Here is a 17,601-nt window from a genome sequence, read left to right on the forward strand (position 1 = left end):
GTGTCCTCTGGTCTTAAACTCCCCCACTTCACATCCATTCTATTGAGGCCCTTCACCATTTGATAGGTTTCAATGAGGTCACCCCTCATTCTTCTGAATTCCAGTGAGTGCAGCCCAAAGCCATCAAACGCTCCTCATATGGCAAGCCTTTCAATACCAGAATCATTTTCATGAACCTACTTTGAACCCTCTCTCAAAAAATGTACATCCAGCCTCAACATTACATCCTTGCTTTTATAATTTTCCAATTATATTCCTACTGCTGGCGGCGGCAGTGGAGGTGGAAACGATGGGGTCTTTTAAGAGACTCCTGGATGGGTACATGGAGCTTAGAAAAATAGAGGGCTATGGGTAAGCCTAGGCAGTTCTAAGGTAAGGACATGTTCGGCACAGCTTTGCAGGCCGAAGGGCCTGTATTGTGCTGTAGGTTTTCTATGTTTCATGCTCTGTTCTTGACCAGTTGACAAATATTCTGACCACCAGAGTGATTGACCTGGCTATTGTATTGTATATGGCAATTCAATTGTATTCCTTCTGCTCTGTTCTTGACCAGTTCAGCTTATTATCGCATTGAAGCCTCTTTACGTTCTTTTTATTAGACTCAATCCACCTAATTTAGTATTGTCAAACTGGAAACATGACATTTGTCCCCTCAGTAAATAATGTTAATTGAGAATATCCAGGGCTCAAGCAGCAGTCTCCTTGGTACCTCACCTATGCAGCCAACATGAGAGTGATGTATTTAATCCCATCTTCGCTTCCTCTTCAGAGCCAATTCTTAACCGTGGCTTAAAATTTGTTAACCAACATCCTTATGCAGGACCTTCTCAAAGTTTCTTCTGTTCTCTTATACTCTATTCCTCCAACTTTTTAAGCTGCTTTTCTTTTGCTTTTTTTTTTACATACCTATAAAAGCTCACACAATGTATTTCAATTAGGAATATTGAACTTCTTGAGATACAATGCATAATAAATTTTAGGGTTTTTTGGTAATAGGCAATTGGAAATATATCTAATAGTGGAAAATTTAAAGATTAAAATTTTCAAATGCAATAGCTGTTGAACTTGCAAACATCTTAAAATGCAAACATCTTAATGAATTAATCTAAAAAATTTGCATGAGCCGTCATTTTAACTGTAGTAAGAAGTTTTCAATATTAATAAACTTAATTTGTCAGCAGTTTCACAAACTAGTACTTACCATTTTTATTCAATTGTGATACTATTTTGCTGTTACTTTGTTCAAGCATATGAATGTGTTTTAGAGTTTTCAAAGTTTTGAGCTCCAGTACTGCTTTGACTTTTATAGGTGGTTATGGCATTGCTCAAGTATTGGCCAAAGACGCATAGTCCAAAAGAAGTGATGTTTCTAAACGAACTGGAAGAGATTTTGGATGTCATTGAACCTTCAGAATTTGTAAAGGTCATGGAACCCCTGTTTCGACAGCTGGCAAAATGTGTTTCCAGTCCTCATTTTCAAGTGAGCATTAGGTTACATAGAAATTTGAGATACTACTTTAATTTGTGTCTTTATTTTTGGTTTCAAACCAAAATTGTCATTCCATAAAGGGTCTGCTTCTGTGAAATGACAAAAGTTGCATCTGAAAATTATAGTGTACAGGATTCTTTCTGTTTTTGTTCTGCATTGTAGGTGGCAGAACGAGCCCTTTATTATTGGAATAACGAGTACATCATGAGCCTTATCAGTGACAACGCGGCCAAGATCTTACCCATTATGTTCCCATCCTTGTATCGTAATTCAAAGACTCATTGGAACAAGTAAGAGGACCACTGTTTTGTGTTATCTTTAGCTTTTCAGGAGCTCAGTAAAAAAAATTTAAAACAATTTCTAGGTAATAGTTGCTCTAATAAAAGCATGAATGTTGAAAAGGGTTGTTTCTCTGATTGTCAAAGCTATATAAATCTTCACATGAAATAAAAACAAACATTTACACAATGTAAAATGGAATATACTTGAAATATCCAACTTTTTTTTTGAACCATGAAGTATGTTTGATGCCAATATGTATAAACGGTTTTCATTGAGATATGATCTGGGATATTCGGCCACTTGAACCCGTTCAGCCATTTGATAAGGTTATAATCTACACCCTATTCCATTCATCATCTTTGTTTTACATCACCAATGCCCTTAATCACAAAGTCTGACTCACCAGCCATAGCCTTTTGAGAGTAAGGGGGTTCTGTTTTTTTTTTCCTGCTTTGAAGAAATGACCAGAATAATAATTTTAGGATTCTGCTCTCTTATTTATTTTTCCTATCAAAAGAAATTGTTTCTCTATATGAACCTACACAAATTAAGTTTTAAACTATGCTGCCTCTGTGTAGAACCCTCACAATTTACCATTTGTACTCCTGAATTAGTTGGTAAATTCTCTAGTCTTGTGTTTAGTACTTTACAACACCACTTTGAAACACCAGAGGATCTGTTATGAAAGTTAATTTGTTCATTCACCTATGGCTGAAATGTACTTTCCTTAAATGTAGGTCACCTGTCAAAAGACAGCATAGCATAGTTTATGTACATATTGCTAAATGTATTTTAATTTGTTTCCTGGGTTTACTAGGAATGTAATTAGAAAGCTTGATTGCATTATGAAAGTTCCTGTAGTCAATAACTGTATATTTATATGTTTAATGTTGAACTTGTATCACAAGCATGGACTCGTTCATTTATTACTCTGACTGGCTGATATCTTAATGGGTAATTTTCACCTTGTGCAAAACAACGAACTGTTTGTTATCTATTGGTCTTTTAAACAATAGTAGCTAGGTAGGAGGTAAAGTGAGTAATTGATCTGATTCCAGACAACTGAGTGGTTTAAATTTACATTTTTTGTTTTTAAATGGGGTGTAGTTTAGGAAGCGTTTACATTAAAATGTAAATCATTTCTTTGGGAAGAAAGCACAAGTTTAAACTTAATAGATGTGCAGATTAGATTACAGTGGATTCCAGTTAATTGGGACACATCGGGACCCATTTTGACCCAATTAAGCGACTGCCCCAATTAGCTGATGTTTCATGGAAATGGTCAAAAAGGTATATAAAAAAGGGAAAACTGCTGTTTCACTGAGTAACAAATTATGTATTCAAATAAAATACAAAACAAATTGGAACATTACCATTATTACTACAGTACTATAAAACTGTAATAGTTATTGACGGAGTGTACAATGCCATGTTCTTTTGATTTTAAAGGAGCAAAATTAGCAGACACCTAGTGCAGATAATGGACTGCCTCATGCAATGCTATTGACGATTGCACATTCTAAATCTTCATTTTCATCGTAACATTTAAGGTTGTCAATACCTTCGTAGTTCCTAACTTATTGAAGTAGTGAAATTGATTCATTTTCACTCGGGTGTTTCAGGCATCTCCAAGCCTAAATGCTTGAAACCACAGTAAGCAAAACAGTTCTGAATTATCCTAATTAATTCCCGCTAACTATCAGTGACAAAAATCACTACATTTTGAATACAAATACATGCAACTGATGCTATTTAAAAACTGTTTGCCTTAAGCTCAATGTAGTGTCTAATGGACACACTAGAGCATATGACTGATGCAATTTAGAAACTGTTCGGTGATAGTGCCCTACCCCAATTAAGTGGCGTAGTGTCCCAAATAAATAAAGAGAATCCCAGCTATTTTCTTTATTTTTTGTTCTTTAAGAGTTGTCACAAATAAGTGGCTGCCCCAATTAATCGATGGCCCAATTAACTGGAATCTATTGTATTACAGTCCAATGTAACCAGACCTGCCTTAATTTAATGTTTTGTGTATATATAGGACTATACATGGATTAATATACAATGCTTTGAAACTCTTTATGGAAATGAATCAGAAACTTTTTGATGACTGCACTCAACAGTTCAAAGCAGAAAGGCAAAAGTAAGTTCGTTTGCATCTGTCTAGGTATAACCAGCTTTATTCTCTCATAAAATTGTAAATATTATATATCTGACGTCATACTTGCATGTGAAAGGGCCCAAATATTGCATTTTTTAATGGAGCAACAAAGGTTAATGGAACAAGTAAGGAGTGTCCAATCAGTTATCTAATAATTTTAAAAAATCTAATCTGATGGTTTGCCACTTGTACTAGACAAATAGTTCATATTCCACCATGGGAAGTTGTAAAATTCAATTATTAAATAAATTGGAACTGGCAGCAATAATTAAGACTCAACCAATTCACTTTGTTAGTTTGGTATGGATAGCTTAATGCTGCTACTCATTGTACGTGGGCCTTGCAATTATGATGGCTCAGCAGAAATTAGAATATTGAGTCAAGGAGCACTACAGCATAGAAACAGGCCCTTTTGCCCGTCCAGTCCAATGTGAACTATTATTATGCCTACTCCCATTGACCCACACCTGGAACTTAGCCCTCCATACATGCCCCATCTATGTACTTCTCCAAATTTCTTTCAAATGTTAAAAGCATGCCTGCATTCACTACTACTGCTGATAGCTCATTCCACACTTGCACTGCCCACTGAGTGGAAAGGTCCCCTTTCACTATTTTATCATTTACTCTTAACCTGTGACTGCCAGTTCTAGTGTCACCCAGCCTCATTGGAAAAAGCTTGTTTGCATTAACCCTATCTGTACCCCTCATAATTTTGTATACCTCTATCAAATCTCCCCTCATTCTCCTATGCTCCAGGAACTAAAGTCCTAACCTATTCTACTTGTATATTTCTGTAACTCTATATTCTACTTCTATAACTCAGGTCCTCAAGTATCAGTAACATCCTTGTAAATTTTCAAAGGTTCAAAGGTACAATTTAATGTCAGAGAAATGTATACAATATACATCCTGAAATGCTTTTTCTTCGCAACCATCCACAAAAACGGGCCCCAAAGAATGAATGACAGTTAAATCTTAGAACCCCAAAGATCCACCCCCCCCCCCCCACTCTCCCCTCCCGTGTGTAGGTGGCAGCGAGCAGCAATCCCCTCCTTCAGCGGGCAAAAAAAAGCATTGGCACCACCACCGAGCACTCAAGCGTGAGCAAAGCAATAGCAAAGACACAGACTTGCAGTGCCCCAAAGAAATCGAGTTACACCTGGTATTGGACATACCACAGGTTCTCTCTCCCTAATAAGGGAGAAAGAGATGTCTCCATTTTCCTAGCGGGCGGGGAGACATAACAAACAACTCGCTGTCTTCTTTCAATCTTGTTGATATTTTTCCTGTAGATAGGTGACCAGAATGGCACATAAAACTCCAAATTTTGGTCTCACCGATATACAACTTCAACAACATCCCAACTCCTGTACTCAGTACTCTGGCCCATGATGTCATTACTCTTCTGCCTCCATTCTATAGTTCCTGTCCCTGTCTCCTAAGTAAAAATGGGTGCAAAAAAAAATCATTTAAGATCTCCTCCATCTCTTTTGGCTCCAGGCAGAGATGACCATGGTGATCGTCAGGTGGACCAACTTTTGCTCTTACTATACCTCTGGAAAGCATTTCAATTCTCTTTCACCTTGTCTGCCAGAGCAACCTTGTATTCTCTTTTAGCCCTCTTGATTTCTCTCTTTGTGTTCTCTCTTACTCAAGTGCCTCATTTGATTCTAACTTCCTATACCTGATATGCACATCCTTTTTCTTTACTAGGGCCTCAATATTTTTCGATAACCAAGCTTTCCTAAATCTGTTAGCCTTGCCTTTTATTCTAGCATAGTGGTCACCAACCTTTTTAAGCCCAAGATCCCCTACCTCGCCTTTTATTTGGGCTAATTGTATTTGAATTACACAAAATACTTTTGTCAAACTTTCAAATTAATTCAAACAAGAATTCAAGCACTGTAACTAGCATATCTTTCTTTAAGAATATTACAATACTTCACACCTTTAATTCTAAGTTTCATTATTTAATTTTATTTCAACAAGAAAAATAAATGAATAAAAATTGACTGTTGCACTCAGTGTGATGACTGGGGCTGAATACTTGTTGCTGGTTCCCTGAAATTTGGCTCATAACTACAGACAGCCAGTCTGAGACAGTCTGTGAGGTGTCTGTCAGTAAGACAGCTCCTGTACTTAGATTTAATAATTTTTCATCTGTGAAAATGCAATTTCACATAGATAAGTTGACCCAAAGTAGGCACTGACTTTTAGTGCTATAAAACCAACGTGCACACTGAGCATTGCTGGGGCCCCATCAGTAGTAATTGCCACCAGTTTATGAATGGGGTTGTCATTTTCACGGACATAATTTTTAAACTCATTGTAAATATCCTCACCTCTCGTTCTCTCCTTTAATTGCAAAAGAGTGAGGAAGTCCTCCTTTGTTGTAAAATCCTGGAAAGCCATTCTGACAAATACAACAAGCTGAGCTGTTTGCATTACATCCAGGGATTCATTGAATTGTAGTGAAAAATACCCACGTCCTCTGACAGTGACTCTACCCTCCTTGTTACAGTTGCAGGGCCAAGCGGTATATTATGTATTGCGGTTGTGATGTCACTTTTGTTTTTAAAGTCATTAAAAACAGTCTCTGCGGTAATGGCCATTGCTTCCTTGAATAAATCGCTATCTATAAAAGGCTTCTTGTGTTTAGCCAAAAGGTGACTTACACGAAATGATGCTTCAATAGCAGCATGTTTTGTGAAAAATGATTGCTGGGCCTTCAACCGCGATTTCAGCTGAACTTTCCAGGCATGAATTGCGTTCTTTTGGGGGTAGGTGTCTTTAAATTCCTGGTGGTTGGTGTTGCGGTGCCGCTCCAGATTCCCTCTTTTAGTCAGTGCTTGTGTTTGGTTGCACAACATACATACGCACCTGTCTTTCACCAAGGTAAATAGAAATTCCTCTTCCCATTCTTGATGGAATTTGTACGTTTTCTCCTTCTTTCGTGGAGCCTCCACCATGCTATCAGGATATCACGAGCGAGTGCCGTATATTGATGTTTGTGACAGTCTGTACTCTTATCCAGTGGTCCCCAACGCAATTGCCAATCACCTCTGATCTGGGCCGACATTTACGTGCTGGGTGGCACCTAATTAATTAGCTTGTTTATTTTGGCTTTTCTCTTAAAAATGTGCTGGGTGCATTCTGACTACCACTGTACCGCTGCATTCTTCGTGGCCCGGTGGTTGGGAACCACTGCGTATCTAATTTAATTGGTCACATTGATGCAGCACAAGCTACGCTGAAAACGCAGTTCATGGCGGGGGTGCTGCACACATGCGCACTGGGCAGGAAGAGTGGAACTAAAACCCCGCAACCCGGAAACAATCTCTCTTTACAAACAGCTTTGTAGCAAGAGTATTGCTACATTGCCATTATCCTAATTAGTATTACTGATTTTTATAATGCTCACATTACAACAGTAGTTGTGCATTTTGATTTTTTTCGGGATCTACTGGGAAAGTCTCAAAGGTCAACCGATCGCGATCGACGGGTTGGCGACCCCTATTCTAGCAGGAACATTATCTCTATACTCTCAACATTTGACTTTTCGAATCCTCCCACTTACCAAACACCTCTTTGCTGGGAGGCAGCCTATCCCAAAGTACACCTGCCTGAACCCTTCTGATGCCATCAAAATTGGCCGGCCTTCAGTTTAGAATACCTATCCTATCCTATTCCTCTCCATAATTATCTCAAAACATGATGCAGACTGTTCCCCTACACACACTTCTGTCACCTGCCCTATCTGACTCCCCCAACAGGAGATCCAGTATTGCACTCACTCTAGTTGGGAACTCTACATATTGATTAAGGAAACTCTCCTGAACATATTGACAAACTGTATCCCATTAAAGTATGGGCAACTGGGGGAGGGGGCAGAGTGAAATAGGGATAGCGGAAAGGAGGGGGAGATCACATTCCCATTCAGATATGTCCATACATGGCCTCCTCTACTGCCATGATGAGGCTAAACTCTGGTTGGAGGAGCAACACCTCATATACCATCTAGGTAGTCTCCAGCCCCTTGGTATGAACATAGGATTCTCCAACTTCCAGTAATTCCCTCCCCCTCCCTTCCCCTATCCCTATTTCACTCTGCCCCCTCCCACAGCTGCCTACCACCTCCCTCATGGTTCCGCCTCCTACTACCCATTGTGTTTTCCCCTATTCCTTCTTCACCTTTCCTGCCTATCCCCTCCCCCACCTCTTGATCTTTCCCCTTACCGGTTTTTCACCTGGAACCTACCAGCCTTCTTCCCACCTTCCCCCCACCTTCTTTATAGGGCCTCTGTCCCTTCCCTCTTCAGTCCTGACAAAGGGTTCCGGCCCGAAATGTTGACTGATCATTTCCACAGATGCTGCCCGACCTGCTGAGTTCCTCCAGCATGTTGTGAGTGTTGCCTCAGCATCTGCAGAGTATTTTGTGTTTACTTCTATCCAGTGTGTCTCACATCAGGCATAGAAACAGCATGAGCAGGCATAGATAAACTTGATCGGGTGGTGCACCATCTCTCATAAGGTGAAGGCAGCATGGCGTGAAGGTCTGCAGGGCTGTGGCTGGTGTGCATTTTGTATAACACAGTAGCTGCAGCAACCTGTCGTCTGTGGTGTAAGCTACTGGTGGCTAGCTTCTCACAAGCTGTGGCTTCATCTACACCTGTAATCCTGAGAGCCTTTCTTGGAACATTAGCCCACTATGCTCATCAGCCAGTCGATTTCTATCTTTGTAGGTTTAACATCGACTTTCCCCACAGCTACTCTTCTTAATGTTAATGGTGCAATGAAGGGTAAACAAAGGCATGAAGTTACAGACCATAGTAAAATGCAACTGCAGCTATAGGTGGCTGTGAATCTAATGGGTCTCTAGTTTTTGAGCTGCACATCAGTTCTGAAATTACTGAACTGAATCCTGAGATCTGAAGAAGCATCTTGGTCGAAAACATGGACTTATTATTAATTTCCATAAATGCTGCCTGACCTCCTGTGTTCTTCCAGCATTTCATGTGTGGTTGATCCTCCAATGTTGTTACCAGCACCTCCATGGATAGGTGCATTTGGAATTGGTAGTTTGGTGAGGACAACAGCAAGCAGGTTTATCCCTGCTAAGTTTCACAACCCATCTCTCTCATATCAGTAGTTATATCTTGCATCAGTAGTGGTGCTAGATATGGTGATGGACGTTGAAGTCTTCCAATTAGAGTACATTCTGCCTTGTTACATTAAGTAGCCTTACTACTTTCAGTGCTTCTTCCAACATTGAACTGAGGTAAATAGTAGGTGTTGATCAACAAAAGATTTCCTTGCCCTTGGAGTCTGAATTTGTAGACAAGGAATGAAGGCCATTACTTCCCTACTGTATAGCCCTGTGATAATCAAGTCTGGGAGCATGCTTTTTATTTTTTCCTTTTCAATCTTTCTCTTCTCCCCTTGTATTTCTTTAGCTGACTTGCTTTGACTAATTTTCAAGGAAAGAAATTGCAAATGCTGGAAATCTGAAATAGAAAATGTGCAAATGTTCTACAAATCAGTTAGTATCTGTAAAGAGTATAAATAAACATTACAATTGATTACCTATCTTCTGAATTTGATTTCATGTTTAAGTCATTGCTTTTACTTTCTAATAACTCACCTGGGTTTTCACAAAGCTGGTTAATATTTTTTACCCAGAAACCATCATTACATTGCTTTGAGTTTAACTTTCCTCAACAATGGAAAATTTATTTTCCTTTGACTATCTTCATTATTTTGAAATCTGTCTAATTAACATTAAATGTTTGCTGTAATCATTGGTAAGTTCTGGATAGCATGTGTGTTGATTATTGAAAAGCATACATCAAGTTGTCCATCAAAAGGCTAATGAAAAGAATTCAAGCATATTGTAGAAGAACTGCCGCAACTTTTCTAAGCAAGATGTACTCTGGAATGCAAACCTGAAAAGGCAGTAGAAATAGATCTGGTGATTTTTGGGAGTACTGCATAATTACTTTCAGGGTAAACAAATGATCCAGCTTTGTGAAAGGCTAAGTAGGTTATTACTAGCTCAAGCACAGTGTACAGACTACTCCTTAAGGAACATCATTTTGGTTCTATGCAAGAATTATCAGCTAGTTAACGGGAAATACAACATACCTCAAATCAAATTAGTATTTGCAAAGCATATGTGCAGGAATAGAATTTTTAGTTTGTAGTTAACAGTAAATAGTTTGTCAGTAGCAAAAAATGGACTTGAGATACTTTGAGGAGATAAATTAATTGAATGTAGGTGAATTTAATTGTGATTTGTGAGGTAATAACTTTTATGGGAGGGTGAAAGAACAGGATACTAAGGGGTGTAGGTGAAAAGTGAAACTTGGGGATTTGGATTTCTGAAAGCAACTGTAGGTAAATTGCTTAAGTTGTAACTAGATTGTGAGATTAGTATTAGGAAAAATTGGTATATTGCAGACAAGACGGACAAAATTTCAAAAGTAAAATTTGTTTGTTTTGATGTGGTAATTGGTAAACTCCAATAACCATATTTATTTCTGAAGTGGAGCACATTTTATTCCTTGCACAGCACCTTTTTATACAACTCAAGGGATATAATGGATTTACTTCATGAGCCCTCCTGTAGAAACAGGTGAGTCTGGGATGGTAAATGGCAAGCCCTGCTGTTGACCTGCAATAAGGGGAGGGGTGTTGAGGTCAGAATCTGGGAGCAACCAACATAGAGGTCAGAGATTTTGAAAGTGGACAAGAGGGAGGATAGAAAGCTGGTAGCAATCATAAGAAAAGGCAAAAGACCCAGGGATGATGCCTTCAATTTCCTCATTAAAATAGTTTGGTCACAGTCCTATAAATGATAAAAGTTGAGTGAAGGTGGGATTTAATAAAGTAATAGCCCAAGTAGAAGAGGTAATAATAATGGCAAATTTGTAGAAAATGTCATTAGAAAAGGGATTTCAGACTACCAGACCAGAAAATCCCCTCAGATTCCGTAATGAGCTGTTCCTTCAACTAAACACACTTTGTGCTATAGTTCTGCATGCACATACCGCATGATGAACTTGGCTGATCGAAGTCTAAATTCAGACCATGGGTGGCAAGTGAACAGTCAGCGGTGTAACTGAGATCTAAGTAAAATAATCAGTAAATGCAAAACCTGTAAGAGATAAATATGCACTGAGGATGCTTTCAGTTTTACTTTATGAGCAAGCTAAAAATAATTGAATTCCCAGTAGTTATATCTCAACTATCAGAAAATACTGACCCAAAATTTGGGGCAAAAAGTAAGATAAGTGTGCGGCAAAGCTATGTTAGTCTAAGAGTGGTAAGGATTCCTTGCTTATGTGAGTTTGGAGGCAATTAGTACCTTCAGAATGGACTTGGAAAGAATTTGCAGGACTGTGGGATGTACTAATGAGAGCAGGACTGGCAAAAGTGCTTAAATAAGATTTGATGACTTGGTGTGGACAACGTCCTGAGCTATAATAATCCTAAAGTTCTAAGCTTTAGACCAAAGAGTGAATTAACAGTAAGTCTGAAGATCTAGGCTGGTAAGCAACAAAGGCTTGTGTTTGAGAAAGAGGCTGGAGGTCCAGAGGGGAAAAAAGGCACATGCAAAAGTTTTGTTCACGAACTATAAGTATCTCTGGTTGATCCTTTGAAACTGTAAACACCTAGCTCAGATTCGGAGATAGACCTTGATACTTATTGAAAGTACAAAGTGGGTAAAAAGATGCATTTATGTGTATTCTTCACAGTAATATATAATAAAGGATCATTAGTTAGGAGAGGAAACTAAGGATATTGCATCTATTTAGGCTCTGAGCAGGCAAAAAGAAAACTGAAAACAATTTTGATAGTAGATACATGCCCAGTACCTTTCTGAGGATCAATCTTGGCATTTTATTATAAATTGGATAATTAACAGAAAGACGAACCAATTTAAGATTACTTTGATAATGAGTATAAACATCATGATATGGTTGTCACAAGTTGTAAATTTCTGTGCTTTTGTTGCTTTCATGCATGTTAATAGTTCTGCACGGGTGAACAATGTCACTGAAATTGTTTTAGTAGTTTGATCTTGTTCCAGCTGTGAAAGTCTTCAATTTTTTTGGTTGCCCTTAATTCTTTCAATTTTTTGTGATGTTTAGGGAGAAAGCAAAATTGAAAGAACGTGAAGAGGCTTGGCTCAAAATAGAAAATCTAGCTAAAGCAAATCCACAGGTATGCTTATTGTTGGTATAAATGTTGGCTATGGACAGTATAATACATGCTGCAATAAAAATATAGTAACTTCATATTTTCTAGTAGAGAACAACTTCATTTGCATAGGCTAATTAAACTGTAAGGGTTAACTGTACATCTTGTTTCAAAATAACGAATTTGAAAATGGAATTAAATGTTCTAATTCATTTTGCACATTTAAATATTTCAGTTTGTTTGTAAACTTGTATTGCTGGCTGATTTGCACAAAGTTTTAAAAGGAATTATTTGTCATACTTCACGCATGTAATATACCTATTAACTACAATACCAGCTCTTCATAAGAATTGCATTTGTTGATTTCTGACATTTGCTTTTGTTCAGTGTTTAGCCATTGAAAATTGTTAGTGTAATATATTGGTGACATTGGGAGAAAGGTGTTCTCTCAACTAGCAGTGCAGTCATTATTAATGTTGTTCAATTCTTCTATTTGTTAGAATTTCTTGTGTTCATAATTATTCATTTAGGGACACAAAGAAAACTATTTTCTATTGGAAAATGTATTTCAAGTGTCCTGTCTATATATAGTGTCCGAAGTGACAGTGTTCTACCTTTACCATATTAAAAACTTGATAAATTTAATTTTAAAAACAGCAAGCAAGTTGTTTAAATTGCATTTCTGCATCAAGGGAAATGTTGATTTGCAAAAGTATGATAATATTGACCTTGAATGAACATCAGAATATATAATTTTTAAAGTCTATTGGTCTACAATTGGACAAACGAAGGTAACTTAATGTACATTTTTCCTCCCACACTCAGTTCTTTAATTTCATGTTTGTGGTAGGAATTATAGCCCTCTACCAGGCCAACTTTTACTTGTTCCCTGTTAACTGTGTTCTGTCTAAGTTTCTTCATAATTTTTCAAAGATGGGTGTTTTGGGAAGTATGTGGAAGGCCACTGGAAAGACTCATTCTGAGCCAGTGATACTGATCCATAAATAATGGCTTTTAGTAGCTATAGATCCATCTTTGTTACTTTATCCCATCTCCCATAGTTGGATTATTTACCTGATATAGTGTTAGTTTGCTGTGTCACTGGTTTTTCCTCTCCATAATGTAACAGAATACTGGTTTTCTAACTCCTTTTCTTTATAGTTATCCTTCTCTGATTCCTATCCTACCTTGATGCACTAATTTGTCCCACTCTCTCTTCTTCCTTGATCTAATTAGTGAAGTTGAATCTACTTGTACAATATCACAGGACATCCACCAATAAATTTATAACTTATCAAGTGACTGGGTGGCACAGTAGTTCCCTTGTTGTAATTGAGTAATACAGCCATTGTTAAATTGTGTTATTTTTCAAAGAAGCCCAAGTTGACCAGCCATGGCAAATCTCAAAGCTTGGGTTCACGGGGCAAGGGGTTGGTGAGGAAGCTGCTAAAATGATATTAAATCACTTTTTCTGGTTAAATAGAAAAGTGGTATGAACTTGGAAAGATTCCTCTGGTATTGAGATTGAATTCAAATGTTTGGAAGAAGTGGAGGAAAATGTATTGTGTTCTTTTCCTATGCTTTGCCTGACCTGAGGTAATTTTCCATAAATATTGACATATTTCCAAGACAAAACTGCTTTATTTTTAACCAAACTTCATAAGTGACTTCCTTTCATCAGACACTGGGTTCCTTTCGAAACTGGCCATCCTGGGAACTGTCCATGTGCCCAGTCTCCAAAAACCAGGTAGGCAATTGTGTCGAAATGCACAAACACTTAAACTTTTTGAAATTTCATGTGATATTTAATTAATACCCCCATTGTATAAATTAAATGCCTAATTGTGGAATAGATAGACCTCTCCTAATATAATTTGGCACCATTGCTCATGGCATATATAACATGCTAAGTGCATTTTTTGTTGAGCTCAAAGCAAAATGCTATTTTAAACGATTGCCTCTTGAATCTCATATAGTCCAAAAGTTAATTTGCAGAAAAGGCAAGTTGTTATGATTTTGTTCCAATATCATAAACTTTTTCCTCTAGAATATGTCGTAATTATCAGATTTCAAAATCTTCTGATTGAACACTTTTAATTCGGTAATATTTGAAACATATGCCAGTGATATTAAACTTGATTCTGATTCTAATTGAATGTCTTTGTCCTTAGCACTTCAGCTACATTTTGAAAAACTTTTGTAACCACCATTGATTGATCATAATCAAAGACTGGTAAATTTTACACTTGCCTATTATCCAACATTCTGAGGCTAAAGTACAGTAGTGTTAAATTTCCACTAAAAACAGTAAATGCTGGGGTGACTCAGCAGATTAGGAAGTGTCTGGAGGAGAGAAACTTGAGTTTAACCTTACAGTTGATGACTGGCAATTCTGATACAAACTGGAAAAGTTGGTTATCAGTATTAAGCGCTAAGGGTTGTAATGTATCTAATCAGGAGATGTGATGCGCTTTTTTTTCTTGATCTTTCTTTTGGGTTTGTTGCAACAATGCAAGAAACAAAAGGCACGGGTTTGACTGGAATGGAGAATTAAGATGATAGAGTCACCCTTGCAAAAAGCCTCCACTCAGTTCACGATCTGTATTTGGTTTCTCCAATGTTGAGACCACTTTATGAGTAAAGAATGTGAGTGCTACATTGGAAGAATACTAGTGAATTTCTGTTGTGCCTTAAATTAATGTGTGGGTTCCTGAATCATGGAAGTGAAGAAAAACAAGGCATGTGTGGATTCTCCTTGGTTTCTTGGAAGAGTGATACTAGAAGGGGGTTGAGTGTTGTTTAGGATGAAAGAATGAGCCAGGGTTTTGGAGAGGGAACAGTCCATTTGGAATATTGAAGGAAAAGATGAGGGCTAGCCTTGCCTTGATGGTGACAGAAAATATGAGCTGGAGAAGCCATATTCATGCACTGATCATGTCTGTCATTCAATATGATCTCTGCAGGCCTAATTTCTTCTGTACCTATTCTCTGAACTTTGAAATCTTGCTTCCACAACACTTTTGGAGTAGAGAATGCTACAGATTCGACACACTCAAAGAGAAGATTCCAGTCCACCACAGTCAAATGACCACTCCCTAATCTTGTTTCTATACCCCTTCCGATTTAGATTCTTCCATTGGTGGAAACATCTCAAGATCTACCCTGTTATTTGCCATCAGGATTTTGTTCAATAAGATCACTATTTTTCTAAATTGCAAAATGGGGATGTAATTTTTTCAACTACCTTCTGATGCCAGGAATTGGCTCAGTGAATCTTTTTTGACTGCCTCTGTTGCTAATGTATCTTTTAAATAACTGGACTAAAACTACATGGTATTCCAAATGTGGCCCCTCTAATACAATTATAACAATCGTGGCAGAAATACTGTTTTATTTACTTTTGTTGGCCTCTCTGAAAACCATGAGTTTGCAGAACTCGTATTTCATTACCTTTAACCTTTTCATGATTTCCCTTTCTTCCCTCATCTTGGGAGCAGGTTAAACACCAATACCATTCCAAGTCCACAAACCTTTACAAATATTTTGATAGCACTTCCATCCTCCTTCAAGGTGGAACCACATTCCATTCTCCAAGTTTATCCAGGTCCACGGTTCAGGTTAAAATACTTTTCACATCAGATGAATCCTCCAGGATGTCTGACCTTTTCCTTTAAAGTCATCCATTTTCCTGAACATGTGCTCTTTTTTCCCAAGTGAGATAGGATGATCTTGTTCACACCTTTTATGCTGTCAGCCTCCATATTGATTGGATCATCCTGAGTAATTTCCACTGCCTTAAATGTTGCCGCCACTACTAGATGCATCTCCCCTCCCTTTCAGCATTTCAGAGGGAAAATTCCTTAAATTCATGACTCAGTCTTTCATCTATTCAAACACCCAGACTTCTTCTCAAACACTTACTCATACAACCACAAGAGATGTTCTTTTTCCATCTTGCCATTTCTTCCAATTGAAACAGTGATTCACTGCTCCTGCAATCTGTGCTCACAGTATAGACAATATGGTTGTTACATGGAGAGACCGAATAGAAATTGGGTGATCACTTTGCTGAGCACCTCTGTTCAGACTGCAGGAATGACCTGGAGTTTCCAATTCTGTTGTTTTAATTTTCCAGTGTACTCACACTCTAACCTCCCTCTGTCATTGAACATTATTCCAGCAAAACCCAAATTGGGCTCAAGGAACAGCACCCCATATTTTGTCAAGGCACATTATAACCCACAGCAGTTGACAATGAATTCAATAATTTCTGATAATGAGCTTTTCTAGTTTGTATCAGAAGTAGCCAGTGCTGATGCGTCATCCATCTGTAACATTAAATCAAGTTTTATTTCCACAGATGCTGCTTGATTTGTTAGGTGCTTCTACTCTTCTCTTTCACAATTGCAATGACTGTTTTATATCTCTGTTTAACCTTTATTTTCTTTTCCTCTGTGATATCATTTGTCTCGTATTTATGCCTCCTTTAGAAAGGTCATCGGCTTTTAACGAGCTTTGACCACTCTCTCACAGCCAGCAGCCCTTTTTGTGTCATTCAGTCTCTTGGACTCCATCCTGTCAGACTTTGTTCTCTCCACCCCTCCCTCTTCTGCAACATAAAATGTACTTGTTTTCTCATTTTTCCTTGTTCTGATGAAGAATCATCAACTTGAAGTTAACTTTTTCTTTACAGATTCTGTTTAACCTGATGAGTATTCCCAGCACTTGTTCATTTTATTTCAGATTTCCACTTAATAAATTTGTACTTTGTGTATTTGCATCTGTTCATTCAAAATCACATTATAATTTAAAACTACTATTTTTAGCGCTATTATTATTTCAAACAATAGGAATAGGGTGTATTCCTTATCAATGGGAATAATGTTCCTGACCATCTTGTCATCTTTAACTGCCAAGTAGCAGTTAATCTGATAAGGTAAATTACATTTTGATCTCATAGTCCCAGTCCTAATTGGAGGGATATTTTGTAATAAGTTACCATATTTATTGAATATTGAAACACAAAGGAATTTTCATGATTTTGTACCTACAGCGGCATTGAGACATCCTAAAATGTCTCTCAATTGATGAAAGACTTTTTGAGGTGCATTGGCTATTGTAATGTACTCTTTAATCTTCTAATATCTATAATTTCTGTGCTTTGAGATTATTGTGGTACTTTCATAGGCTAATCCAATTGGAAATTTAAAGTTTTGAAGTACTGACCAGAGCTAAACTTGTCAACTTGACAACAATTATCAATCCAGATTAGAATGCTTTATCATGCATCTTGTTGGCTGTATATAATTACTCAATTACCTTTGACCTAATGTGCCATCCTCCAGAAATATTTTGTTTCAAGTAGGAGTAAAAGGTAAATGTTGATTCTAGCAAAAATGGTTATCTTTTTAAATTAATTTTATAGACTTTATTCCATAATTGTTAGAAAGCAATTTTCATAGATGAT

The 17,601-nt window shown here is 37.6% G+C and overlaps 1 protein-coding gene and 1 long non-coding RNA gene across 5 annotated transcripts in view; one reads left to right on the forward strand and one right to left on the reverse strand.

Annotated features, from left to right (window-relative positions):
- Positions 1 to 17,601, forward strand: part of LOC140204155 (serine/threonine-protein phosphatase 2A 56 kDa regulatory subunit gamma isoform) — a 152,033-nt gene that overhangs the window by 107,548 nt on the left and 26,884 nt on the right. For 2 of the 4 annotated variants that reach the window (XM_072270587.1, XM_072270604.1), the window contains 5 exons: positions 1,310 to 1,480; positions 1,652 to 1,779; positions 3,813 to 3,914; positions 12,086 to 12,158; positions 13,816 to 13,881. In XM_072270587.1, the coding sequence (XP_072126688.1) occupies positions 1,310 to 1,480; positions 1,652 to 1,779; positions 3,813 to 3,914; positions 12,086 to 12,158; positions 13,816 to 13,881 (540 nt within the window). The remainder of the gene's footprint in view (positions 1 to 1,309; positions 1,481 to 1,651; positions 1,780 to 3,812; positions 3,915 to 12,085; positions 12,159 to 13,815; positions 13,882 to 17,601) is intronic. The other 2 variants (XM_072270596.1, XM_072270608.1) reach the window with 1 other exon arrangement.
- The window catches only part of LOC140204171 (uncharacterized), a 53,066-nt gene continuing 43,675 nt past the window's right edge, over positions 8,211 to 17,601 (reverse strand). The window contains exon 4 of the long non-coding RNA XR_011887545.1: positions 8,211 to 9,439. This is a non-coding gene — a long non-coding RNA (uncharacterized lncRNA). The remainder of the gene's footprint in view (positions 9,440 to 17,601) is intronic.

The sequence above is a fragment of the Mobula birostris genome, chromosome 1 (genome assembly GCF_030028105.1).
Source record: "Mobula birostris isolate sMobBir1 chromosome 1, sMobBir1.hap1, whole genome shotgun sequence".
Classification (NCBI taxonomy): domain Eukaryota; kingdom Metazoa; phylum Chordata; class Chondrichthyes; order Myliobatiformes; family Myliobatidae; genus Mobula; species Mobula birostris.